The sequence below is a fragment of the Cyprinodon tularosa genome, unplaced genomic scaffold, assembly GCF_016077235.1.
Source record: "Cyprinodon tularosa strain WSP-4 unplaced genomic scaffold, ASM1607723v1 ctg51, whole genome shotgun sequence".
NCBI lineage: Eukaryota > Metazoa > Chordata > Actinopteri > Cyprinodontiformes > Cyprinodontidae > Cyprinodon > Cyprinodon tularosa.
Window position 1 is genome coordinate 3109382 of NW_024039241.1, and position 27929 is coordinate 3137310.

The 27929-nt window shown below is 39.3% G+C and overlaps 1 protein-coding gene across 5 annotated transcripts in view; it reads left to right on the top strand.

The window, feature by feature from the left end:
• LOC119795361 (protein KIAA0100-like) overlaps positions 1-27665 on the top strand; it is a 30971-nt gene extending 3306 nt beyond the window's left edge. For 2 of the 5 annotated variants that reach the window (XM_038303334.1, XM_038303335.1), the window contains exons 6-41: positions 27-145; positions 246-306; positions 377-563; positions 2648-2771; positions 2910-3034; positions 3135-3202; positions 3277-3413; positions 3563-3717; positions 4518-4711; positions 5780-6071; positions 6716-6921; positions 9561-10590; positions 10676-10867; positions 12404-12606; positions 12675-12793; positions 12872-13095; positions 13175-13365; positions 14406-14505; positions 14592-14791; positions 14872-15169; positions 15250-15407; positions 17955-18161; positions 18339-18438; positions 18634-18816; positions 18893-19014; positions 19112-19267; positions 20171-20292; positions 20374-20554; positions 20683-20769; positions 23663-23671; positions 23908-24018; positions 24102-24237; positions 24493-24617; positions 24696-24797; positions 25580-25714; positions 26739-27665. In XM_038303334.1, coding sequence (XP_038159262.1) covers positions 27-145; positions 246-306; positions 377-563; positions 2648-2771; positions 2910-3034; positions 3135-3202; positions 3277-3413; positions 3563-3717; positions 4518-4711; positions 5780-6071; positions 6716-6921; positions 9561-10590; positions 10676-10867; positions 12404-12606; positions 12675-12793; positions 12872-13095; positions 13175-13365; positions 14406-14505; positions 14592-14791; positions 14872-15169; positions 15250-15407; positions 17955-18161; positions 18339-18438; positions 18634-18816; positions 18893-19014; positions 19112-19267; positions 20171-20292; positions 20374-20554; positions 20683-20769; positions 23663-23671; positions 23908-24018; positions 24102-24237; positions 24493-24617; positions 24696-24797; positions 25580-25714; positions 26739-26921 — 6342 coding nt within the window. In that variant the 3' untranslated portion in view covers positions 26922-27665. The remainder of the gene's footprint in view (positions 1-26; positions 146-245; positions 307-376; positions 564-2647; positions 2772-2909; positions 3035-3134; positions 3203-3276; positions 3414-3562; positions 3718-4517; positions 4712-5779; positions 6072-6715; positions 6922-9560; positions 10591-10675; positions 10868-12403; positions 12607-12674; positions 12794-12871; positions 13096-13174; positions 13366-14405; positions 14506-14591; positions 14792-14871; positions 15170-15249; positions 15408-17954; positions 18162-18338; positions 18439-18633; positions 18817-18892; positions 19015-19111; positions 19268-20170; positions 20293-20373; positions 20555-20682; positions 20770-23662; positions 23672-23907; positions 24019-24101; positions 24238-24492; positions 24618-24695; positions 24798-25579; positions 25715-26738) is intronic. The other 3 variants (XM_038303338.1, XM_038303337.1, XM_038303339.1) reach the window with 3 other exon arrangements.
• The last annotated feature ends 264 nt before the right edge of the window (positions 27666-27929 follow it).

Sequence of the window (27929 nt, forward strand, 5' to 3'; positions counted from 1 at the left end):
TGACTGTAAATCTCTTGTGCTCATAGCTCCTGTCATTCCATATCAGCTCAGTTAACGTGGTTGTCTTAAACCTGGCTCTGTCAGAGTCTCTGTGGCACATGACAGTCACAGGTATCACATTTTTGCTTGACCATCAAAGTAAAAGGTAAGGATTTACACACTTCTTTTTTTCTTATGAGCTTTCTTTGAAGAAAGTAAAAAAAAAAAAATTGTTCAACTTTCTTTTTTTCTAAATTTCCCTCAAGGTTGTCATGGAACTTCTCAGTGGGGCAGCTAAGCAGTAAAGTGCTCAAAAGCAGCCAGTTGGTGAGCTTGTTAATCCGTTCTGGTCACTAAAGCTGGTGAGTGAGTGTCACTGACGTTCTCTTTATTGTAGGATATCTGTTTGGCTGAGCTGGCTCTTAGCCTGCTGCTGTCGGGGGATATGACCCTTCCAGAGATGAGACCAGGCCATGTGTCTCTGAATGTGAGGACCCTTATAGGAGAGCTGCATGAGGGCTTGTTCCTCACCCAACTCCTTCTGCCACCCAAGTCCCAGAAAAACCAGGATCATGCTGTATCTGGTGAGCAAGGTCTTTTTTTAAATTTTTTAAATGCTAAATTACAACAGATTCATATAATGTGACAAAAATGTTTATTTCAAACACAATTCAACTAAGTTTAAATGGAACACATGTTTTTTCATGTTTTAAGGCATGCAAAAATGCTTATCAGTCTGCAGCCAAAGATCCATCACTACTGGATTTAGGTTGATAGTTGGAACATCCTGCAGACTGATCACAGAATAAAAATAGCCTTAAAGGTATAGTAAAGGATGTTCTTGTATTTTCTTTTTAAAGTGGAGAGGGCGGGTCTTCATAAACTTGTTAATATCCTCTACTAAACCTCCATAGTATGAGCTTTGCCTCCTTCATAACTAGCTACCGTTTGTTGTTTTTGCATATTTTTAAACTTTTAGATATTTTCTATAATCTGAGATTTTTTTAACCCAGCAGAGAAACTGTATCAGGTTGTCGTGGGGTCAAACTGACATCTGCATCTTTACTGGTTGAAATAATTATAAATGCTTTTATTAAATATGTATTTGCCACAAATAAATGCAAATTAAGAAAATATATATTTTTCTGCCTTAGCGCATATAGTCAGCCTTAGTTACTGATTTTTCCACAGAAAGAGGCCTTTTATACATCTGTGGGGTGGGTAAAAATAACAAATAAAATTTATGGTTGGTAAAATGCAGCCAGTAGTTTAATTAAAGCAGAGGCTGGAGATTCTTTTACTTCAGGGTCAGAATCTCAGAACTGTTGATTCCTAAACTATTTCATAGTTATTAAGACTGAGGACTGCAAAAGACTTCATTCATGCTACCAAAGAAAAGGGGACGAAATACAGATATGCTTCATTCTTTATTTCTAGGAAATAGTTAATTACATTTCAAAGTAATGAATATTGGGCTGTCAGAAACAACTCCTTTTAAATGCATTGAATTAGAGGTCGTAACAGGGCGAAATGTAAATCGGTTCAAAAAGTAAAGGGATTCCAAATAGGGATACTAAACTTCAGGTGCAATTTTTTTTTGTATTAGAATAGGTGGGTGTGATACAGGTGATCTACAAAGATTGCTGTGCAAATATGAAGACGTGCAAACTGGTTTGGTTCCACTCATTAAAATGAGCACATTAGGTGTTCCACAAGCAGTTTGAGAGCAGCTATAAAATAAGTATGAGGTTCAAAGCCAGGAAGGTGGAGGTAATAATGATCTTTATTACCTAAAATAACAATGATACTAAATAAAAGTTATATACAGGTAGCATATTTAAAGTGTTGCAAACTAAAGTTGGGGAAAAAAGTTCAAGAAGCTCGGTTATATACAATGAGGAAAAAGATCCTTGTTGCAACAAGTAAAATATGTGCATTTCACACACACACCCCACGTCTCTATGTTGGTTCTTTGGAAATTCTATTATTTTATTAACATTCCACAATATATAAATTAACTTCTTTTTTTTTTTGGTTTGATTGTATATTGATTATCTTGTCTGTTGCATTAATTTATGCCACACTGTATAGACCTTTATTATTATTCTACTGTTGTTATTTTTAAGGTCCACATTTGTTAACAATCTCTGTTCGTCCTCTGGCTTTTATCAATTCCATCATTTATGGCAGCAATGGCAGCTGATATTTCTGCATGTTAGTTTTCCCCTGACTTTCAGTAGTACTAAAAGACCCAAAAGCTGTGCAGATGAATTTCAGGTTTGGAAAATTGCTTTGCTTGTGGTGAATGTTTACATTTTCATATCCTCCACCCATGAATTAGTGCGGTTTAGTCATTAGAATATGATCAGCATTTATTTATGAGGGCAAACGCACTAAAACAAAGATTGCACACACTGTCTGCTGAATTGCAGACGCAAATGACTTTGCGCCTTCTTTAAAGATCAGCTCTCTGCATACAAACATGTTAGCACCTGTTTTAAAAAACAAACCTTCGGAAGACCAGGCCCTAAATGAGAATACGGTACAACATAGATCATAAATGTGATACTGGATGATTTCTGCTTTTACATTTGCTTATCAGATTTTCTTTTTAGATGCACCTTGTGTTAAATTTTACTTTAATATTCCAACTCCTGCTTCCTTTCAGAGTGTGAGAGCATTGAGTTCCTTCAGACTGAGACTGTTGAACAATTTCATCAGCTCCTTCCTCACAAAGTCAACGTGGAGTTTGACAACACAAATGTAACCCTGTCCATGCACAGCCAGAAGCGGTGAGTCAACTCTGTACAGCAGCTTTGTCAGTTTCCTTCCCTTAGTCATTGCTCCAGCGATTCTGATAACTCTTTGATTTTTCTAATGTATAAAACCAGTTTTTTGTCTTTTTGGCTCATTGTTAACTGTCTGTTCAGACACTTGAACTGGACGCTAAAGTCTTTGAAAATGTGTTATGGACGTGATGACGAGCAGCAACCCTTGAAGAGCTTCACTCCTGAGCTGAGCTTTCCTCAGAGCAGCCTGGACCTCATCCTGGAGGGTAAGCAGACAGCCGGCCTTAAGACACACTGCATGGAGGTAGATACTAAAAAACAAAAAACAAAACAAAGCGCATTCTTGTTTTTCATCATTATTGGCAGATGGACTCCTCCTTTCTCAGAGCAGGCAGAGGATCCTGTGTGTGAACACCCTGAAGACGGTCCTGCAGGTGAGGAAGCGTCAGACATCTTCATAGACGTGTTGCAGAGAAGTGTCTGGCTTTAATGGTTATCGTCCAATCAGATTACCTCTATGGACGTCTCAGGATCCTTCATAGTCAACACCTGCATCATTCACTATCGTCACCAAGAGTTCTCCCATTGGTTGAATCTGTTTCCGTGGCAACAGCTACTCCACAGGAAGGAAGCCCACAGAAAGAGGCAAGTTTCCAAACTAATTTAGTTTCCCTGTTTTGATGGATGAAATTCCCCCACTGCTATCAAAATATTTTTAACTCCTTGTTCTACCTTCTTCCTCATCCATGTTTTTGCATTATTCACCCTGTGCCATTACCTTCTGTGTCGCATAGTCCATTAGATTTTTTTCCCACCCTCCTCTTCCTCAGACGTCTTCCTCACTTGGATGCTCCCGTGATGATCTCCTCCTCCGTGTCCAACGTCAACGTATCTGTGCAGCTGGGAGACACCACGCCTTTTGCTCTCGGCTTCATCTCTGCCAAATCAGGCATGTTTCTCACACAGCGCAGCGTGTGATCATCATACGACTAACGTTTTCACTGCTTAGGGATTATATTGTTTCTGTTAGCACTCAGTTTTTATATGTTACTCAGACAACCCTTTGTAACAATCTTTCTTTTAAGGTGACTTGTTTTGACACCCCTTCAACTTTTTCTTGTTTCTCAACTACAAACTTCTATATTTGACAGGGAATTTATGAGTTAGAGCAACACAAAGATGCACATAATTGTGAGCTGAAAAATATTCACCCCTTTTTCCCTCACCAGCAAAGAGCTGCACATCTTAAATGATGCTGCTATGCTCATTGTGAAGATGTTATGAAGCCAAATTGGGGCCAAAACCTTTGTTCAAAAAAATGTAACCTGATGAAAAACGAAAAATACCTGTGGGGAAAAAAGTAGGTTCAGAGGCTTTCACAGAACACATATACTCACATTTATACCCTCATCTAGTTATACCCAGATGGGCTGTTCTTAATAATTAGATTACTTGCAGTGGCTCCTGGTTCCACTGAATTTTATTAAAGAATAACTCAATAAAAGAGTGAGACACTGAATCTTTTTATTCTGATCTGAATTTTAAGTCTTTGAAGACAACATATGATTATTACATCTCTCAATTATGCTTAATTTGTGTTGGCCTGTCACATAAAATTTGTGTTTCTAATGAGAGGTGAATGTAAGAAAGTTGAAATGCAAAGAAAGTGAAACTTCTTCCTTAAGGTTAGTCTTAAACATTGCCTTTAACCCTGCTAACTCCTACACATTGGTGGTTTTGTATTAACAGAGCTGCAACATCTTCTAGACCTCAAGGTTGACAAAGAGAGCTTGGAGTCCCAGAACCTGCACCAGCGGGCCTCGTTGTCCCTGGATAACTTCTGGTGGAGAGTAGGTCAAGGCTCTCACATCCAGCAGGCGCCGCACCCTCCTGGTAAACATGTGTGGGGCGAAGCGCTAATTCTAGACAACTTAAGTCTTCAGGTAGGTGAGGAATGTCATGAGCAAGCCCTTTTCATCAAGGCTTGATCTTTGTACCAGTTTGTTTTTCTGTGTTCCTATGTATGTGTTGTCACCTTTAGTTAAAAAGAAAAGATAACCAGGCTCCTATGAAATTGCTGATTCCAGTATTGCTCACACAATATATTATTTTCATTTTTGTGACTTTACCTGAAAGCATCAGCAACAGTTTTGCTACATTTAAAGGCTCCTGTTTTTTAAGAAACACTGTTTATTTAATATGTGGAGCATTAATCTCAGGCTTTCAAAATCCATGAACACATTTTCTAACATTTTCAGCTTAAAAGGCCATTTAAAAAAAAAATTATGATGTAGTAATAATAATGTATTGCATTTAGCAAGATCAAGATCCTAATTAGCATGTTATCGTTTCTCAACATTGGCATTTTACTGAACAAGGTGTGAAAGATTTTAAATGGTATTAACCTCCTTATAATTAAAGCAGGAAAACCTGGACAGTTGTTTTTGTCAATCCATGGGCTATCACTGTGATATAATCAAAGGATTAATTGATTACTGAAACATATGTCATCTAATTTAGTAATCAAATAACCATTAAGAAAAGTATACAGTCTTTAAAATGTGCTGATTTTTAAAAGTACCCACTCAGGGATAATTATAGCAAACCTGTAGAATCCCCCCCCCCCCCACCCCCAACCCCCATGAAGCACCTTTTAGCATCAGAGTATTAACTGCTTATTTGAAAAACTAGTCAACACAAATTGATTAGCAGCCCTAGCTACGTATTGTTACACATTTTGTAATCGCCATCATTAAATGTAATAGTGTTACTAAATAACATGACAGATATTAATGCTGTTATTCAAAAATCTGACTTATAAAATTGGTTATGTAGAAATTTTATTATATTTTAAAACACAGAAATTGTTTTATTATTACAATATGTCGAGTTAAATTGATTGTTAAATTTTCTAAAACTGTACCAAAAAAAGTTGGTAAAAATGTTTGTTTAGAGCTTTTGTTTGAGAATTTTGTGGTTTTTAGTCTTTTGTATTTTTCATTTTCCTTCAGGGGAGCCTGAACAGAGCCCAGTCCGACTCGAGCAGCCAGCCTCCGAGCCTGAATGTGGAGTCGGGTCTGAGGGGCCTCCAGGTGGAGCTGTCAGAGACCTGTGCTCTCTGCCTCTCCCGCATTCTGTCCCTCCTACGTGTCTCAGCTAGCTCTGAACCTCTCCTGCCCGATGCGTCTCCCTCTGATGACAAATCCATCAAGTCAAGCCACTCCTCCTCACAGTTGAACCTGCTTTTTAAACTGGACTGTTGTCTGGAGGATGTGAACATTTTCACTGTCTCTAATGTGGCAGGTAACAGCATCTTTGGATTCAAAATGTTTCCGTGTCACATACTATCATTACTTAGCTTGGAAACAACAGTAATGTTCACTGAAACAAGCTGCACTTTTGGCCTTGTGCCAAAATGACATTTCCGCATAGCATACTGTCCACTAAAACCTTTGTGGAACAAACACGCTTCAAATTATTCAGTCCAAATTTGTCTGACTTATAGTGGATCTATAAAGTGCAAGGGTTCATCCAGACTTTGAAAAGGGGTTTTATGGTGTTTTGCAGCGTTTATTTTGTAAAAGAATTTGTCGAGGCTAAATATTTTTTATTTTTTTCTTGGTTTAATTACCCATTAATCAGACATGGTGACATTTAAATTAGTGGTTCCACCTGAAAACTATTCCTACATGCCTTTCTGTCGCACAAATACAAACAATTGTATTTTCAATTTATAGTTTGGGAGCTGTACTTGCTTTAATTCACATATGTAATTTCAGGTGGAATTTGCTCCTAAGACCCTCTGGGCTTAAGGGGTTAAACAAAACAAACTCTTATTTTAAAAATTTGATCTCTTAGTTTTAATAATGTGACTCCAATTTCAACCCTTCTATGATCATCCTGTTATGATCAGCTCTCCCTTCTGAGGACCCTGTGTTCTGCTTTAGGTGCTGTGTCTCTGCGCCTGGACACTGTCAGCATCCTGAGCTCTGCAGAAAGCTCCAGAGTGTCTCTGCAGGGGATGAGCTTGTCTCTGGTGAAAACTCTCACTGAGAACATGGAAACTTGCTGCCCCACCTCCCAAACCATCAACCCTGTACTCAGAGTGACTGCACTAACCGTCTGGTACCACGTCACCACATACAGCCTACAGGTAATCACAGTTTACCAAGGATGTGATTCTGCTGCAGCTTTTAGTCAGACTTTAGCTTTATCGGTATTGTATCTTGTTTGGTTACCCTTATAGAAAAGCATTTTGTGATATCAAATAAACTGCTTAGAAGTTAAGTTTAAAGGAGAAAAAGCTCTGAGGGGCGTTTCTGTGACTGTTGTGCTCATTAAAAGTCAGAATATCAGCATAATTCCAATGCAGTTCTAAACGTTGGAGCCTAACTAGTGTCTGTGCTGAAAAGCGTTGGGGAGAAAGCCCAGATGTCAAAGGGCCTCACAACAAATTTGCATGGCGGCTGGATTTTCAGCACAACTGTGCCTTTTTAAAGGGTAAAGGCCAGCTACACTGAAACACACTGAGAGAACCTTAAAGTCTTGAGTGGTCCTGGTCTCAACCCCCTTTTTCTTTTCATTCTTTGGCTCTGATCTTTACACCTTGTACTTTGTCTTTTTTGACACACTTTGTACAAATAAAAAGAGATAATAATAATAATGATATAAAGCTTGCATTCCTTTGATCTGCAGATGGATATTGCTCTGCATCTGAATTAAAAGCATCAGTGATCAGAGCTCCGCTGGTTTCCACCTTCTCAGACTAAATACACTACTGTTAATGCTAATGATGACTGAAGTGTTGTTCTGAAAATATTTACACCATGCCATTTTGATTTTTGATTATTGCTGTTTTTGACTAATTGCTTAAAAGCAGTGAATATTTACCTGCAGTCTTGCTTTCACTGAGAACACACCTGCTGCCTGATCACCAAACTCAGTTTTGAACATTATTAAATTTGCTTTTTAAAAGCATGAAGAGTTCAAAGGAAAAAAAAAATCCCTGGGAAAAGTGTAAATTCTGTCCACCTCCAGAATTAGGTAGGACCAAGTCTAGTTTTACCAAAATGGATACACAAGGAAAGTAAAAGTGGCAATTTACTTCACCCTTCAGGCAGATGTGACAATGTACTGTAAAATGTCATTAAACCCAGATGAATGAGTTTAGCGCATCTATCAATGTGCTATATGATAAACTTATCTATTAGCCTCACAAGCAAGATTTTAAATTTAGATTAAACTAAGACACCCTTTCTTTCAGCTTCTTGTATTGGGCGGACCTGACATTCCCCTCCTCTGACTTGTACCAAACATTCATTCTGACTCTAGGAGGTATTACCACTATCACTGCTCTACATGCAAAAATCCCTAAACCAGCTAATAAAGAGGAATAATGAGGCTCATTTCTTTAAATGCAAAACATTAATTTCCCTCTTTTTTAGGTCATATCCATGTAAGATTAAATATTTCCACATGGCTCTGATGATTCATTGTTCCAGCATCATTGCTTTAAATGTTAATACTATATGTTTCCATCTCCTCCTGGGTTTGTTTTTTAGAAACAAACACAGACTCTGTTGGCTCAGTCAATCATATATAAATGTTTCTGAGCAGACTTTTAAAAAAGTCCACTTTGTTTGACCTTAAATTTAAGAAATCTATTAGTATGCCCAGGAAATGCATTTTGAAGAGCTGTAAGCTTTGTGATAACCATAGTTATGAGGAAAGATAAAATATTTAATTTGGCAATACAATTTTTTGTTGTACTTTTATTTATGGTAAGTGTATTAAACAACCCTAAAAATGAAACAAACTAGGAAATACAAGTTTGCACTTTTCCATCTGAAAATGTTTAGTCATATATCTATTGCACAATGTAAACCAATTAAGTTTAAAGAATGTTTATCTATATGTTACTGCATTTAATAAGTTTAATATATTATAATTATTATTTTTTTAATAACAATAATTAGTTTTTGTAGATTAATAAACCCTTTGTACTATAATTTCTGTGACACAAAAAAACATTTTTTTGTGTTCTGAAATATTTGTTGAAATTCTAAAGATTGGGCCTCAGTCTCACTCTTTGTCTCTAAAGAACCACTTTTGCTTTCACTAGCTTTTTGGAAATCTTCATCCAGGACTTTGTAGTTGTTTTTAAGGTAATAATGTACATTAGTTTTGTTACCTCTCCTGGTTTGTGCGCATACTCGGTGTGTCTCGAAGAGTTCCTCTGTTTATAGAGCGACGTCTCAACAGTAAATTCTCTAAGTAAAGAGGTTCTGTCAGTGTCGCTAACGTCTTCCTTCACTTCTTTCTCTAGCTGATTGTGACTCTCACTAAACAGTCAGCTGTTTCCAATCCTTGGGCATCTGTTACGGAGGGTGGGCATCTAATTTAAAAAAAAACCTTCTGATTGGTCACATACTTCATGTTGCTGAGTTGTTGTCAAAACCCTAATATGTTCCATAAATTCAAATATTTGAGCCAAGCATTACTAGTTTATTCTGTTTTTTTTTTTTTTTTTTTTTTGCTTTATACCTATTGCACTAGCTGCTTTCGCAATGAAAATACATTTTAAGGACTTACAGGGACTGTTTTCCACTTCTTAGTTTTATTAGAGAGCTAATTGCCATTAACATCATGGTTTTGGTTTCCAGAATGGTAATACGCACATTTCTCTGGCAGAGCAAAGCAGAGTTTGTGCACAATTAGGGAGAATTGGTTCAGATCTAATCGTCAAAATACACCTGTGTTTCTTTTAGTGTTGACATGTTCATGTTTTTACAGGTCCAGTGTGAAGAGGAGCTCACCATACACTGGACTCCTCCAGACCACATGGTCTTATTTCAGCACATGACTGAAGCTCAGGCTTGTTGGTGTATGCTCCGTGGAGAAAAAGAAGATGGTGGAGGAGCTGTGCCGGGTCAGAGCAGAGGCTTTTCTTTACGCATTGAAATGGGTTTGACTCGTTTAACAGCCCACGTTGGTGAGAAGAACTATATCCTGCTGCACACCGACGCTTTCTCACTAACGAAGCATGCTGGTGCCATACACATCCGCTCCCCCCTGCTGATCTTCAACTTTGATGGCAACAACATCGTCTCCTTTAACAACTTGGAGGTAGAGACTCATGATGACCTCACTGAGATGCAGCTCCACAGAGACACGTTTCCTTTTCTAAGCACCGCCCACAACCGAGTCTGGGTCCTCACCTGCCCGTCTTTATCCGTTGAGTTCCCCTACCAGTACAACTTCTCAAACACTTTTGACATGGCCATCAGCGTGCAGAAGTGGTTAAAGACGCTCCATCTCCCACCAAGTCAAGCGTCCTCCGAGCAGCGGCTGCCACCCGATCTGGTGTTCAAAATCAGCCAGTTCTCGTTCGTCTTCCTGGATGATGTCTTTGAAATCAAGCTGAGAGACAACTATGAGCTAATGAAGGATGAGAGTAAAGAAAGCGCCAAGCGTCTGCAGCTCCTGGATAAGAAAGTGGCAGAACTGAGAAAGCAGCATGGAGAACTTCTTCCCGCCAGAAAAATAGAGGAGCTTTACAGCTCGCTGGAGAAGAAACACATAGAAATTTACATCCAGCGTTCACGGCGACTCTATGCAAACACACCCATGAGGAAGTCTCTGCTTACCTGGACGGTGACGGACCTGGAGCTCGTTGCTCTTGCTGATCAGTCTTTCCATGGTCCAGAGAAGGTGAGAGAGCAGCTGAGAGACATCGACAGGATCAGTCCCTTCCCCAGAGACGGACTCCCTTTGGCGGTTCAGTGGTGTCGTGCCGTCAAGTTTAAGCTGGAAGCGTACTTGGGTAAGACCATTTTCTTTCTTTAAAAAAAAGTGAAGCACCTGTGCGTTCTTTCTTATCTGTTTACTCTTTCTGCTTATGTTGTTAGTGCGAATTCGAGACTACCCTCGTTACCTGTTTGAGATCCGGGACTGGGAGCTGTCAGGGCGTCTGATCGGAACAGAGCAGGATGGACAGGCGAGGGCTCGTCGCAAGCAGACTATCCCACTCGGAGATCCGTGGGGAGATGTGACAGTCCACAGAAACATGCCTCCACTCAAGTTCTACTATGATTTCAAATGTAAGTTCTACAGGATTTTCAAAATCTGTCAGCCCTTTGGAATTCAGATAAAATCTAAAGTATAATCTGTTTTCCTTTAGAAAAATCTTAATCCTCACCCAAACTTTGACAATAGTGTTTTGAGTCAGTTGTAGGCAGACACTAATATTAAATTCTCACTTAACGACTCACTTAAAAAAAAGCCATTGTGTTTTTTATACTAGATTTTTATTCTAAAATGTTATAATGATTTGATTCATAGTATTTAAAGCAAATTAGCTCTTACTGTAAATGCCACTAAAACATATCAGAGATATATGAATATTTAATGAATTTGGGTTTGAGGTGTAGATTAGAGCAGCAAGGAAACACCCATGAATTTTGTCTACGGGAGGATGATAGTATTGACCCAATGACTTAAAGTTGACCGATATCAACATCCAATGTTTATTTTAATCTTGTTCAGGAGGAGATGGACATGTGATATTAGTCCAGGCATGGGACAGCAACAGAATCAGGTTTATTGCCATTGTTAGTGAAGGAGTTAACACACTAGAAATTTTTTGTGGTACAATCGTGCATCATGAAACATATAATATGGAATAGGTAAATAAAATTATAAAATTATCTAAAACACTGTGGGTATAAGGCATGCAATAAAATAGACTAATATATACACTTAAGATAAAAATATGGATATAAAATATAAAAAGTAAAATAGCATCTTACAAGGAGTGCAAATAGAGCAGTGTGCAAATAGAGCAGTGAAAATGACATGGGCAGGTTATAGAGTCTGCCATAAGACTCATGAACACCTAACTATGTGTCAGACTCTATTAGAGATGTCCCGATCCAGGTTTTTGCACTTCCGATCCGATCCGATACCGATATTGTTTTTGGACTTCCGATCCGATACCGATACTGGCCGATACCAGCCTATCCGAGCATGTATTTAAGTTTAAGTTAAAGTATTTAGCCTTAGTTGTAAGACTCATGTTGAAAAGGGTTTTAGTACTCTTGATAACATCTAGCCAGCTAAATTAGGTGAGATTGAATAAAACACAATGCTTGGTAACAACAAACTTACCTGTTTATTAAGAGATAAACACAAACTGGACAAAATTATGAATAGCAATCTGAAATTGCACAGTGAACAGTAAAACCGTAAACAGTTAAAGGTGCAAGTATTACTGTAAGTTTTAATAAAAATTCAAAACAGGGAAACACTGGCGCAAAATAGTGGAATGGATCGTTTCAATCGGCGAAACTGGAAAATACGGACCGGATTTTTTTTTTAAAACTGGATCGGCAGTCTGGATCGGCATTTTACATGCTTTGCCGATACGCATTTTTTTTTGCCAATATCGGCGTCCCGATCCGATACGTGGATCGGATCGGGACAAGCCTAGACTCTATAACATGCCCATGCCATTTACACTGCTCTATTTGCACAGACCTATTGTTGTTTTAAATCCTGTTTTAAAGATTTGTCTCTAAATGATAATCAATATTTAAGCATAAATAAGTCCTATTTTCATCAACTTGCTCTGTCTGCAGCCAACATCTCTCTTTATACCATTGTGTGGGGGCCTTGTTGGGACCCTGCCTGGACGCTGATCGGCCAGTCAGTGGACCTGCTGACCAAACCCACAGCCGATCCGTCTCCCCCTCTGGCTTGGTGGGACAAAAGTCGCCTGCTTCTGCACGGACGTTGGCAGATGAACATCGAACACGCCAACCTGCATCAGCTGGCTACAGAGGTCAGACTTGTTTTATTGTGTTGAGTTATGTTTTAAAAGACATTTAATCCGAGTCTGCATTCCTCCAGGATCCATATAACACCACTGAAAACTTGCATTGGGAATGGACCAAACTGAACTTTGACTGGAATCCTGGTCAGTTTGTGTTTAAAGGGAATTTAGACGTAAACGTCAGGACAGCATCAAAGTAAGTACTTAGAGTCCAAATAAAATTGAACCCAGCAAATACAATGCTGATAAAGAAAATCCCTGTTTTTCATGCTAGGTACGATGATATCTGTTTCCTGCATTTGCCCAACCTGTGTATGACCCTTGACCTTCAGTGGCTTTGCCATGGCAACCCCCATGACCACCATGCAGTCATGGTTTGCTGTGCAGAGAGCATTGCAGACGTGACCTCAGGACAACCTCATGACTCCTACAGAGCTTTTCGCTCTGAAAACCTCAACCTCTCCATCACCATGGATCTCGACCAGAACTGCTCTACAGGTGTGTGTTAAACACATCGGGCCTTAGGCAGGAAAAGCAGTGTGTTTAATTCACCATTTATGCATTTCTTGTCTTTTAGAACCCCCTGAGCCTCGAATCTTGCTGTACAGCAGCACTCTGCGCTGGATGCAGAACTTCTGGGCCACCTGGACCAGCGTCTCTAGACCCATCTGCAGAGGCAAGCTCTTCCACAGCCTCAGGCCGGTCCGCAAGAAGCTCGGTCAGCACTACAAACAGATGTCCTACACAGCTGCCTTCCCACAACTACAAGTAAGCTTTTAATAATTTGCCAAAAACAAGGGCGCTTAACAGCTGTGTTTTAGTGCTGCTCGATTATGGCAAGCCATTAAAACAAATTAATTTGTTTAGTGTTAAAATCTCCTTTTATTTTACTCAAATTCTCAATTGATTTAATAGACGCAGTTTATTAGTTGCACTTTAATGCAAATTGTTTTCTAACAGTTTTCCATTTTAGACATTTCAACCAATTAGAATTCATGTTTTTTTTTTGTTTTTTTTTGTCATGAAATATCAGTGCCTTAAAATATCCTTTATGCCATACATGGTTTAAGCAGATCATTTCATGAAAAACGGGAAAATAAATATATTACATAATGTGGATTTTGCTTTAAGCCTTCTCTGCTCTAAGGTGGGGTTAACTGCCTTTCAGAAAAAATCTATAGCCTTCAGATGCGTCCTGTAAAACAGACCTGGTTTAATCATTTATTTCTTGAGGCCTGTCTAAACTAAACGTTCTAGTTAAACCTGCATCTCACTTTTGCTGACAAGCAGATCAAGTGTTAGCTGTCGCACCTATCTAGCCTTAGCCAGAATTTACGCTGAATCTGCTCCACTGCGAAGCCCAGAGAAACTCCAAGAAGCATGTGTAGTCATGCATAGAAACCAATAATGAATGAAAAAAGAAGTCTTTATATGGATTTAAACTAAAACTTTAACTTTATTGAACATTATTTGAGGAGTACTTTTGTAGGTTTTTAAATGAGTATAGGCATCTTTAGTGAATTGTCTTGAAAATAGGAATGTTGTGGTCGTTCTCCCTGCTGCTACAATAGTAGTAGTTGGACTGTGGTCGGGTTCTGGCATGGAGCAAAAAAGGAGTAAATAGAATTTTGCCAGATGGTGATTTTCTTCACCACTGTGCCGAGTCAATGTTTTATTTTGTTCTTTAAGTTATAGTTTCATCAGTAGTTGTTTTTTCCGTCCCTGACTCGGATGCAGTGCAGTCAACATTGTTTAACCATGGTTCTTGGTTTTATCTACCATTCATTTACATCTTGTCTTTCCCTCAGGTGCATTATTGGGCTTCCTTTGCGCAGCAGAGAGGAGTCCAGGTGGAGTGCAATAAAGGCCACGTGTTTACTCGAGGGACGCAGAGACTTATTCCACAGGGTGACGCAGCATTTAACGACTGTTAGCATAGACGCTGTACAGAAATAGACTTTTTTAAAAGCTGGTTGCTCTGTGTCGTTTCTCAGCGGGCACTGTGATGAGGAGGCTGATCTCTGAGTGGAATGTGACTCAGATGGTGAGTGAGCTGTCTCAGGTGACGGTCCACCTGATGGCCTCCACCTGGGACGAGACGGCTGACCATCAGATTAACGCTCAAGTGAAGAAGACTCATCTGCTCAGTCTGTCATCACTTAGCTACCAGCGACAGAGCAACCGCATGGAGGAGGTAAAAGCTGGACTTCAGGCGTATTTGTTTTGGTAGCTGGAGTAAGACTTTACCAAATTTATTTTCTTTATTTCTGGCAGGAAGTAAATCCAACAGATGAAACTAATGCTTCTTACACTCACAAACTGCGCCTGGTGGATCTCCGTGCTTCCTGGACAACCATAAACAGAAACATAGCCTTTGGGCTCTATGATGGTTATAAAAAGGCTTCTGTGTTGAAGAGAAATCTTTCAACCGAAGCTCTAAAGGGTCTAAAGATCGACACGCACCTGCAGACGAAGAAACTCAAACGTTCTCCCTCCTACTACTCTCCGACCACAGCTCTTGTGACTCCGGTTGTTCCTGCTGTGAATCGTGTGGAGAAAAGTCCACATGAAGGCCAGTATTTCTGCTGCCGGTACGGGCTCTGCCAGAAACCAGAAATGACTCACCAGTTTCTGTTTCTTTACATTCTGTAGGAGCTTCAATGTTGCAGAAGCTGATTGAAGAAACGGACAAGTTTGTGGTGTTTTCTGAGGAAGACTCTGGAGTCAGTGACCAGCTGTGCGGCATTGCAGCCTGTCAGACCGATTGTGTGTTTAACCGCAACTGGTTTATTGAGCTGGTCAACTGTCAGGTAATCCCACTGATGCTACTTGTTTCAGCCTTCAAGTTTCTTATTAGATATTTGAGTTTAAATCTGGAACAAAAATGGTTCCCTTCATTCCTGTTATTGTTGTTTTGGTTTTGTAAGATTCATTTTCAAATGTGTTGTATCTTAAATATATAGGCCTTTCAAAGTGAGCTTTACACATATATGAAGAAAACTGACTTTGGCACTACAGAGTATCTACCTATTTATTTATATTAGTCGTTTTCTTCCAACCTGAAAGAAAGGCACTTTAAAACAATGCTGCTGTACAATATATTGGTGCAGTAAAATAACACAACAGTTATAAGTAAAAACGTGAAACGTAAACCAAACGTAAAATTATCTTGGCACATGAACCTTAACTGACAAGGAATCCATGTCAATTCAACATAATGTTTTTTTTTTTTTTTTTATAATATTGCAAAATCATTTAAGGTTTTTCAGCATTTAAATCTTTGTCATATCAACATTAAATATTTGGTTCATATGACATAATCAGAAAGTCACAAACTGTTTATTTTTATGCTTATTTAATACAATAAAATTCTGTGTAAAAAAAAAAAAACATATATATATATATATATATATATATATATATATATATATATATATATATATATATCTCTATCTTTGGGTGGAATGAACACAATATTTTTTATTGCTCAAACCAACTCAAAGATTTTTTGGAAACAGCTTTCTCACAAAACCTTTCAGTTTATCAACATGAAAGTTTTGGTTCCAATCAATATAAACTGAATGTGTATTATAATCTGACTGAGATTTGTTGGCTTTTTTCAGTCAAATGATAGAATAGTTTTATGTTTTTAAAACTTTGAGTTCTATGTAATTTAAGTAGAAATTAAGTAGACATTACACAAACTTTATCTGACTTTTTAAGCTCAGCTCCACACATTTACCCACTGAGAAGACGGCTCGCCCCCCGACCTGAACCTTCAAGATCCCAAATGGTACTGGGACGAATACTTTCAGCACTTAAACATCTTTACTGTCATAACGGAGCAGATACCTTCTGACTGTCAGAAGATGAACATTTTATCAACTCAGACAACATTTATATACTGAGATTTTCAAACACAGGTTAGGAAATTTGTCACAGTCAAGTCTGAGTTAGGGTTTCTAAAATCCTTTCAAGACTGACTGACTGTACTCATGTAGCAGATATAAAATATTAAAAAAAACAATCTGGTTTTATGTTCACATTTAATTGAATTGCTGATATTTTCTTGCTAAATGTATTCTGGGTAAAAATCATCACCAAGTTGCCATTCTGGTCATTTGCCCCTGCCTTTCATGTTTTGAACAAGAATGTTCTTGTAAAATGAAAATTAAAGGCTTGAGGGGATATTTTTACACTAGTTTATATAAATTGGAACAACTATAATAAGTTATATGTGGTAGAAAAATACTATGGTTTCCATTGAACATAACAAAATTTGCCATTTTGAATTATTTTAAATTATATTGATAATGTCACTGCACAAATGGGGTTTGTTTCTACTGAAAAGATTTAGGTTACGCAAACAACACATTATTAAAGTTAACTTTGTGTTGACATTTGTTTAATACATTATGTTGACTAAAAAGTAAGTTGGGGGGGGGAACCCACTTAAAACTGTCAGTTTTATGTTAAGACTGTAAATATTATGTTCAGCATAACACTCAAACTTTAGTTATAATCATGTGTTTTTAGTATATTCAGTGAAAAAAATCTTTTCAATTTTATGTCAAATATATGTCAAATTCAAAGAGAGGCTTGTTTGTGTCGAGTGAACTTAAAATATTTACGTCAGTCTTGATGATTATATTGACATAATATTTTATGTCATGGCAGAATTGGGGCTAACAGTGAGTGTACTACTGCACTTCTGCCAATTAGGCTTTTCTTTTTAGGAAGACTAAACACAAAGCTCTTATAGCCGGAGAACAGTTGCTGTTACTCTGCAAATTTTAACTTCTAGCAGAAATGATGGAGCTCTGCCTCACATCTCTGCCTGGGCAGAGCGGTAAAGGTAGGTGCTTTCTGGAGGGAATGGGTTATGCTAGCTCTGTATAGATCTCTCCTTGTCCCTTGTTTTTCCAGGACCGGGAGAGGCTGCTGCTCAGAGCATATTTCATCAGGATTACTCAGACATTCATCAGTCAAATGAAATACCACTGGGCCTTATTTTGACAAAGGAAAAGCAGTTTAACATAATTAAAACCATTGTAAAGACTTTACTGGTAATCATTTGACTTAAAAGAAGACTGGTGTTGATTACAGGAGTTGAGCTGAATATATTATCAGAACCAATTATATGACCAAAAGTTTAAGGATCACAATGAGCAGCAATTATACTTATTAATAGCATGCTGTAAACTGATGAACGTAACTGCTGACTTATGAAAAAAAGCTTCAGTAGTTTAAACAAAGTACCGCAGTGAAACTAGGTAACATCTAGTGAAACCTTGTCAGACTTTTAGATTTGTTAACCTTTTCTGGGTGTTTTTTTTTTATTTCCTTCCCCCACCTAGATGATGCTGCGTGGCACGGAAACAGCAGGCTGTGTTCTGGTGTCTGCAGCCAAGGCGCAGTTGCTGCAGTGTGAGCACCACCCGGCCTGGTACAATGACACGCTGAAGCAGAAGACCACCTGGACGTGTCTGCTGGACGGGATGCAGTACTTTGCCACCATGGAGCTCAATCCCTCTGAGCAGGAGGACAGACAGCTGTGGCTGGAGGTAGGCTTCGCTCGAAAGAGTATCACAACATTTTAGATTTGGTTTATATATTGAAGAGTTGATCATTACTGCTTGTGATTGTAGGGAATATTGTGCTTAAATGTACTTTTAGCATCCTATTTGAACTATGCTCTTTTTTTAACTTTGATTATTTCCTTTGCATTTTGCTGTCTGTAGGTAAAAAACATTGAGGAACACAGGCAGCGTAACCTGGACTCAGTGCAGGAGCTGATGGAGAGCGGCCAGGCAGTAGGAGGAATGGTTAGCACAACTACAGGTGAGGATATATTCACTCAGGGGGTGTGCACTTTCTCAGGGTCCGAGCATTTAAAACCCAAATATACTGGTAGTTCTGATGAAGTCTTTAACCTTGAACTATTTCAGGTATTTTGCACTGTGAAAGAAGAGCAGTGCATCCCAGGCAGTGTATTTTGGGATCAGATTTGATCAGTTAAGGTTTTGTATTTTGCAGACTGGAACCAGCCCGCACAGGTGAATGAGTCTCAGCAGGTTCAGCGCATCATCTCCCGCTGCAGCTGCAGGATGCACTACATTAGTTACAGTCATGACATCAACCCCGAGCTGGCCACACAAATCAAACCTCCAGAGATGAGGAACAATCATGAGAAAGAGGACCTGCTTAAAAAGCAAGCTGGTATGTGTGATCAGAGATGGAGCAGTGAGGGTGTCCTGTTTTTAGAAGGATTAATCTGTGATACTGTTGCTTTTAGGTGCTGTGGAAACGTTCACTCTCATTCACCATGACCTGGAGATTTCCACCAACCCAGTTCAGTACGCTATGATTCTGGACATCGTCAACAACCTGCTGTTACATGTGGAACCCAGGCGCAAGGTAGGCAGGAGCTCCAACTGACTAACTCTCTCTAGAAAATGATGTGATCTTTTCATTTGCCCATCCTAAGATCTTGTTTTTTCCAACACTCGTTTAGGAGCACAGTGAGAAAAAGCAGCGGGTTCGTTTCCAGCTGGAAATTTCCAGCAACCCAGAGGAGCAGCGCAGCAGCATCCTGCATCTGCAGGAGGCAGTGAGGCAGCACCTCGCCCAGATCAGACGCCTCGAGAAACAGATTTACTCCAACATCAGGGTGAGCTTTTTATCAAACCTCCAGAGCTCAACAACTTATTGTTTATGAAAATGATCTGCTAAAGGTTAGTCATTTTCCATGTCCCAGGGATTTATATATGATCGTCTGGACAGAGGACAGAGATTTAGATCAACATAACAACCGTTAGATGTTCCTTACATGCCAGCTGTTTGTTTTAGGAGTGGTTCTTAGTTAAGTTAAAACTCACAATTAAGTATGGTGATGGACCCGCCATGCTCTAAGTCCATGGCAAAATAAACTCTTTGAATAAAGGGGAGATTGTGAAAAAGTTTCCAGTGCAGTTAACCATGCTAGTGAACAGAAAAGGCAGGATACATGTTTCTTGTAGCACAATTTAGATTCGATTTTACTTTGCTGTTGCTGCAAAATACAGATCTAAAACTTTTGGCCATATCTGCACAGTTATGATTCCCCAGGCTGAAAGTCGGCTGTGTTCCACTGTCGTCTTAGTCACCAAACTTAAATCCTGTAGCATAAGAGAAGATGAAGGGCTCTGGACAACTGAAAGAGATTTTGGATGGAGGAGGGCTCTGATCTTGTGAAGAGTTAGAGGAAAAGAATTACTAATCAACTTTATTGGTGTCTAGCAAACTGGTTTCAGGCCATTTCTCCTTGACCCGAATAAGTGTGATCGTTACAGTAGTTTTGGAAAAACTATATTCATTCACCCTACTGGATGAAATCTAATAGAAATAAAAGTTTAAAATTTTCTGAAATCCTAATTTCTGTTACTATAATAAAATATTAATTTATTATCAGATTTGCCAGTAAATTTGACTGTAAATGGAGCTGATTGTTTAGAGGCTAAAAAAAAAAGCAACTCTTTTTCAGCTCATTTATTCCAACAAACACGAGGTTAAAACTCAGATGTCTTGTCTTTAGGCTCAAACCGATGAAGCCAACAGTGACGAACTGATGGACATCAACATGCGTCTGCAGAATCAGCTGAACCAGGAGAAGAACGACATGCAGATGAAAAGCGAGGAGCTCAACATCCTCATCAGGTCTCACATCAGCAGCAAAGCATGTCTGATAACCACAGTCATCTGCTCACAGCAAATATAAACGTCCTGTGTTGTATCCAGGTGTTTTAAGGATTTCCAGCTGCAGCGAGCAAACAAGCTGGAGCTGCGAAAGCCCCCAGAAGACGTTGGCGTGGTGCGAAGGACGGAGATCTACTTTGCTCAGGCTCGCTGGTGTTTGACGGAGGAGGACGGACAGCTGGGCATCGCAGAGCTCGAGCTGCAAAGATTCATGTACAGTAAGGTGAGTAGAAAACTTCCTCTGTCTGTAATTTTAAAACTCATCTTGCTCAGCCGGATTTTTTTTTCTGTCTGTAAGACAAAAGAGTGAGCACGAAGAATTAATCAATGATTACCTTGTTCTCCTTGTAGTTGAACAAGTCTGATGACACAGCAGAGCATCTTTTGGAGCTCGGGTGGTTCACAATGAACAACCTGCTTCCCAATGCAGCTTACAAGGTAAATCTGATTTGAACAATTGATGTCAGTCTGGATGATAAACTGATAGGGTTATCCGATATAGGTCTTTTCATGAGTTTACGTCCTCTCATCATCTGTATCAATCACTCTCTAATCAGTACTTGAGTTGAGGAGGGATGAGGGTGGGATAGCATCACGTTCTTAAAAAAATCTTAAAAATCATCCCCCTTCTTAAATGACCATCCCCTGTGGCATTTTATTACTGAATGTGTAAAATTCCTACTATATTTTAACAGTAATGGCAATGATATTGCCCTTTCAACTTTTGGCGGGCTGTGGGCTTACAAGTAGCCTGAGCAAAAAAATGTAAATCAATTGTCCTACCATGACTATGAAGCTGTTCTCATTGGGAAATTTGTCCTCTGGATTTGTTCCTAACTATGTAGGGGCAGTGATAGCCAATGCCAGACCAGGGACTGACTGCAGTTCTACTGTAAGGTTCCTTGGTCAAGGTCAATGACCGGCGTACCTGACATGTAACAACCATAACATGCATATTTCTTTAGGTTAATAGACTATATTAATTAGGCTATGTATGCTTCCAAAAAAAAAAAGAAAATCCACCATCCCCTTTTTTTTACAACTGTCTCTAATATATCACTATTACCGTACTGACCCGAATATAGGTGACCCTTATCATCAGACGACCCCCTATTTCCAGAACCAGTTTTTAGGAAAAAAACAAAAAGACAAAAAAAACAACAACTGACAAACCAAATGTGTTTGGTTTAAAGAATTTCTTTTGAATAATTTTGCATTGTGCAATTAAATAATAAAAAGTTTTAAAAAACACAGCCATGACACATTTCAGTGAAATCTGCAACACTTCAACTCGAATGCAATTTGAACTTTGCTCATGGAACGTCTCAAACCCTGCATGAGGCTTTTATTCACAGCTATCCTCTGCCTCGCTGTCACTCCTACACCCGACAGCTCTGCAATTTTTTTCATAAGTTTTTCTTTTGCTGTTCGCATTTTTCAAGTCTTTTTTAACGTGCCATCTTCTGACATTGCATTCTGTAATGCCGTATTTATTTGCTTCCTGACAGTTGTTTAATGCCTCCACTGCGTTGACCACCGTTATTTTGAAAGTGGTGTCATAACTCCACCTCAGATGTATGCAGACTTGTCTGACTTTTAATCCACACTGTTCTGGGCAGTGACTTTCCATTTGTAGCATCCGTGTCACTTCTTCTTTATTGTGTTTAAAAAAATAACCCCAGCCAGTTTGATGTCACTGGCTTTACAAAAAACGGGCTCCCTCTGCTGTTGTCTGTGTAGCAACCCCAGACAACTGTCAACCTGTATAATTGGTTAGACCCCAATTATAAGACAACCCCACATTTTCACATCATTTTTAACACAAAAAAAAACCTTGTCCTATTTTCAGGTTATGCAATATTTTTTTATTTGAGATGCTTCTTTTCTAGGATGCAGAGGTACAATAGGGTGACTGTTGTAATCCAGACTTTGGGGGTTCCAGTTTACTGCTAACACATTTAGATTTATAGGAATTAGCCTACCAGTCTATGTTAGTCTAATGTATGAATGAACAACTTTCTTAGTGGGATAAGTTGAATGTGACTCTGTTGTGAAGTGCTTTGAGTTTAAAATGGGTTTAGAAAAGCTCCACGTCAAATTTGGACTGTCAGCATTGAAGATTTTCTTCAATCAAAAACAGAAATGTTTAACAGTCTGTGTCTTTCTCTACTCCACAGAGAATCTACTGATATGTCTTAGCAAATTGGAGTCTGAATCCATGTTTCTTTAGCCACTAACAAGCGTCTGGTCTGATTAATATTTGATCAGTGTTCCTTTTAGAGGGTTTGTTTGGTTTAGATTGGTTTTGTTTCCTGACTCAGAGCCTGGAGTTGTAGTAAAGTCCACAAATCTTCAGTAGGATTAAGGTCAGGGTTTATCAGGAAGCAGAATGATTGTTTTGTTTGTCCACTCCCAAACCAATTTCTTTTATCTGAGTTCCCTGCCTTTGTTCAATGCACCACCAGACTGGCAATAAAAACAGGCTCCTCAGCATGACGCTTCCTCTATCATGCTTTACTAGCTGGCACAGTCATGTTTGAGGTTAAAGCCTTGTCTCTTCCAAACATGCCTCCTGTCATTGTGACCCAAATGCTCAGTCTTTCTTCTGGTCTGACTGGAAAAGTACCTCAATTATTAAATGTAACTGCAGCAGGAGAGGCTAGTTTCTCTCTACCCACCCTCAGTCTTCGTGATGGAAACTCGGGTCACCTGTAATCTGGACATCTTTGGTCCAGAATCCACCAGGTTATAATAGCTTTACATTCTAGACTCCTTGATTGAAAGTTGGACGGAAGTGTTTTTTTAAGAGGACAGTTATAAAACATGATTTTGGAACAGATAGAGCTCTAATGCAGGCTTCAGGGATGGCCCTGAAGTCAGTGCTGCTGAAACTGGATCAGGGCTAAAAACCCCTGAGTGCCAGGAAAGGAAATTATTAAAATGAGCTCTTCCTTTGTCGTCATCAGAGCAGCCAGATATCGGATCACAAACCATGCAGGGAAAGATTTGCTGTTCAATTTTTATTTAATGATGGTGATGCTATGTGAATATATTTTAGCCAATAATCAAAAATGTATTATAAGTTTTAAAGCAAATGTTCTACTGTTGTGCGATTTACATCCTGGAAAAATGAAAAGTTGGTGTAAAAACCCTCATAAAAGAGACATTGATGCAGGTGATGAGCGCATATAAACATCTGACTCTACAAGGACCTTTTTATTTTGGAGATTTTCTACTAAAATTTAACCCAACACTGGCCCATCCATGCACTATCTAAATAGGAAATTGCTAACCTGTGTTAATGTATCTCTGCCTGGTTTCCTCTGTGCAGCGTGTGAGGGTACGTATCCAGGACACTGATGTCTGTGCTTGAACCCACCTTGTTTGTCCAAACAGTCACTCCACAGCTCCAGACTTTGTAGCATGTTGAAGCAAGGATGCATAGTTGCATGTGTTCCTATCTCTCATAACCTTATTCTCTCATCCTGTTGTTCACATCATTGGTAACGTGTCACATGGTGCACATTTCACGCCAAAGAAAGCTTAACTGTCGCTAACTTAATCTGATTTTTCTAGGTTGTACTTCGACCTCAGAGCAACTGCCAGTCAGGACGTCAGTTTGCTTTGCGCATCTTCAGCAAAGTGCGCCCCCCTGTGGGAGGGATCTCAGTGAAGGAGCACTTTGAGGTATGGAACCTGCTTCATGCAGCTGCTGTAAAACCAGACTTCACTTTAGTTTTGCCTCAATCTAACCTCTCTGCTTAACTCAGGTGAACGTGGTGCCTCTCAACATCCAGCTCATGTACCAGTTTTTCAAACGCATGATGGGGTTTTTCTTCCCGGGAAGAAACGTTGAAGAGGAAGATGTGACAGACGAGGAAGACAAGTCTAGATTGGTCACTACTGGTATGTTATGGTGGAATAAATTCAGCCAGGCGACTGTTTGCGCTCTTGTCTCTCTAGATCCCTATCCTCCAGCACACCAATCTATACTAGTTTCTGTTTTCTCCACCAGACATGTGCAAGAATTAATACTTTGTGTGCTGTATTGCTGACCCTAAGAACTGTGATTTCGTTTGCGTTTGAGACACTGTGGGGGTGTTAGCCTGCGGTGTTGATGCCGCAGGCTTGGTGCTGATGGCGTTGTGGTCTGTGTCACAGCTATCCCAGTCAAGCCCAGGCAGCTGTCAGAGGATACCATGGGTGCCATGGGCCCCAGTAAGAGTATCACCCAGGGACTGAACCGCACCGCAGGAGTCAGGAGGTCATTCAGAAAGCCTCCAGAGGTGAGAAGGTTTTTTAATTTAAGCTTAGATGATGAAAGAAAAAGTAATTAACCTGAAATGTATATGTTCACCATTTAGCATCCTGTCGACGATATTGATAAGATGAAGGAGAGAGCCGCCATGAACAACTCCTTCATCTACATTAAGATTCCCCAAGTGCCTCTGTGTGTCAGCTACAAGGTGGGCCATCCAACCCAGTCACACTGTTATCCCATAGAAACTGCATTTATTCATATGCTTTTAATTTTCTAATGCCCCAATAAAAAAAGAAGACAATTCATCCATTTTTTTGAGTCTTTGTCATCTTTTCTGCTAATTTATTGTTTAGACAACAAATCAAATCCAAATTGTTTTCAGAAAGTCACATCCTGTGTACTCGTACTGCTTTAAAATCAGTCGTCTGTCGTTGCAGAAATGTTCTCTCCCTAATCCTTCTTATGTGTAAGTAATACTGCGGCACTAAGGATCCACCACCTGAACACACATTTACTACTTCTTCTAGGCTGTGGTTCCTATAAATTGTTCATTTGAAGACGCAAACTAATGCCTTTAGTTTCTCCAATCTCACAAGCACACCACATCTCACCCTGTGCTGTTTATTCAAACATCTGCATGTTTGTCTAAAGTGATCGTGTAAGATGGAGTCACATCTTGGTCTGATGCTTTTAAAACAACCACCAGAATTTGATTTATTGGCAAATATTAAGTGTAAATATGTCAACTTTTTGGCAGTTAAAGACCCAGCAGTAATTCACCTCTCAGGGTTTTGACAGTATCCTTGATACTTGGCAGAATCACTCTGTATGCCGTCCTGTTGTCTCTGAAGAAGAGATTCCTTGATCCACAGCTTACCTTCACTCCAACACATTATTCTAGGTTTTGCTCTCTGACTGCCCTCTTTATCTATTCCCAGTCCAGTTTCTCTTCTTTTTAATCTCTTACTCTGTTCGATTTCTCCTCAGGGAGAGAAGAGCAGTGTGGACTGGAAAGACCTGAACCTCGTTCTTCCTTGTTTGGAGTACCACAACAACACGTGGACGTGGCTCGACTTCGCTATGGCTGTGAAACGCGACAGTAGAAAGGCGCTGGTGGCTCAGGTGTGCAGATTTTCTTTTAAGTAAACACAAAAATATTCACACCCTTAAAAACCACAAAAGTTGTTTATTTTAATCAGCATTTTTTGTGTGAGTCCAAGACAAGGGGTGGATAACTTACATTTAGAGAAAGTCAATCAGTTTTTGATTTTCACAAATTCAAATAATCAAAAGTGTCGTCTGCATTTGTATTTAACTTTCTTTAGTCTGATAACTAAAATCCAGTGTTTACCATCATCTTTAGATTTTATCTAGTTAGTAAATGGAGGAGATTTAATCTAGGTACCAATACAGATTTTCAGTTAAGGCCCCAGGGTTTTGTTAAAGAACACACACATATATATATATATATATATATATATATATATATATATATATATATATATATATATATATATATATTTATAACAACAGACCCATGAAGACACAGTTCAACCCAGCACGGTGAGAAAGGAGAGCATTAATATGAAGAGCCACCAAGTCTGGAAGAGCTGCTGAGATTCCCAGATGTGGAGTGAGGTTTAGGGTGTTGGATCAGGATTAATGCCTAAAAGTATTCTACTCCTCAGATTTCTGGCTGCAAAGTAACATTTTGACAAACTGTTTTGCATGAAATATGGTGCTGGCATTGTCATGCTGTGGGAGTGAAAGCTTGTCAGAATTGATAGGGTGACGGGCAGCGCTACATACGCTTTAGGAATGGAAGAAAAACAGTTGGAGGCTACAAAAAAAACTTGAGACTGGAGTTGGCTGAACAAATGCATTTAACTGGCAGCTAGAGCACAAATAAGCTGCCGTTTGCCTTTTTCTATCTTTCAGAATTAGTTTGTGGTTCTAAATTGAAAAAAAAAAAATGTGAGGGGGATTATTACTGTTAAATAATATTAAAGCACAAAAATCTTATTAAAAGGATTAATCTAAAACTGTGTTTGTTTTTGGTGTGTTGAATTTACATTGGTATAAAAAAACATTAAACATTTCCTTGTCATTGCTCCTAAACTGATCCATCCTGCGTTCTGCTGCTCAGATGATTAAAGAGAAGCTGCGCCTGAAGCCGGCTTCTGTCACCGATCTGCGTGGGAAGGTGTCTGAAGGGAAGTCGGACAACAACCAGCAGCAGGAGGAAGACGAGAAGGCTCGGCTCCTCATTGGACTCAGCACCGCAGATAAAAGCTCCAGCAAGAAGAGCATCTTCAGCCGCCGAAAGTAGAAAAAGAAAATAGGATTTTAAAAAGCTGAAGCACACCTCCCTCTGACACGGCTTCCTCCAAAGCACCCACACTTCACTCCATTCTTCAGGGTTTTTTCTCAAAAAGGAAGAGGAGAGAAGCATTTACAGTAGTTGAACTTGATTCTGGAACATCTCCATGGATATGATCCCATTATGACCAAATGTGTGTTTTTATGATGTTTATCTGTGTGCCATTATAGCATTATTTCACTAAGCGTTTCATTCACTGTGCAGCTCTGGAAATAATAACCACTGGTTGCATTAAATGTAGCGAGACAGATTCTTTTTTTTTCTGTTAATGCTCCTCGTCCTGCTGGCTCAGGAACACACTGAAGAACAAAAAACTGTCCTGCTAACAACTGTAAGAATCATTTCTTTAAAATATTTTATCATATTATATATAGGAAAGCCTATCCAGGCTGCATGACTGTCACTGACACGAGGGCCGAAATACTCCAGATTTTACATGTGCTAATCACTCAGCCTGCTGTTTTACTGTCACTTACCTCAGTGCAATTAATGGAGAACAAAAAACAAAATATATTGATGTACTTGATGGTTCTGTCAAAGGAAGTTGCAGCTGATGGCAGATCGTGTCCTCTGTATTTTAACACTAAAGCACTTTCCATGCAAAGTCTGTGATATTTTTTGTATCCACAGTTATTTTGAACACCTTTAACTCCTGATTGGTCTTAAAAGTTTCAATTAAAGAGTAATCCAACAGCGGCTGTGAGTCACTTCTTTCCTCTGAGCTCAGTTTATGTCTCAGTTAAAGCCTCTTAGCTCTGTGCAGGCTGATCATCGATGTGACGTCCACAACTGAAGTGAAATCTCCACACAAAGCAACCATCCACACACGCATCCTTGGACAGCTCGGGAAAACTACCCCGATCTCCGACAAATCTTCGCCCTCTCTGTGCTTTAACGCACTTTGGAAGACATCTTGGCGTCATTTTAATACTTTTTAAGGTAGAGTATGTCCTGTGT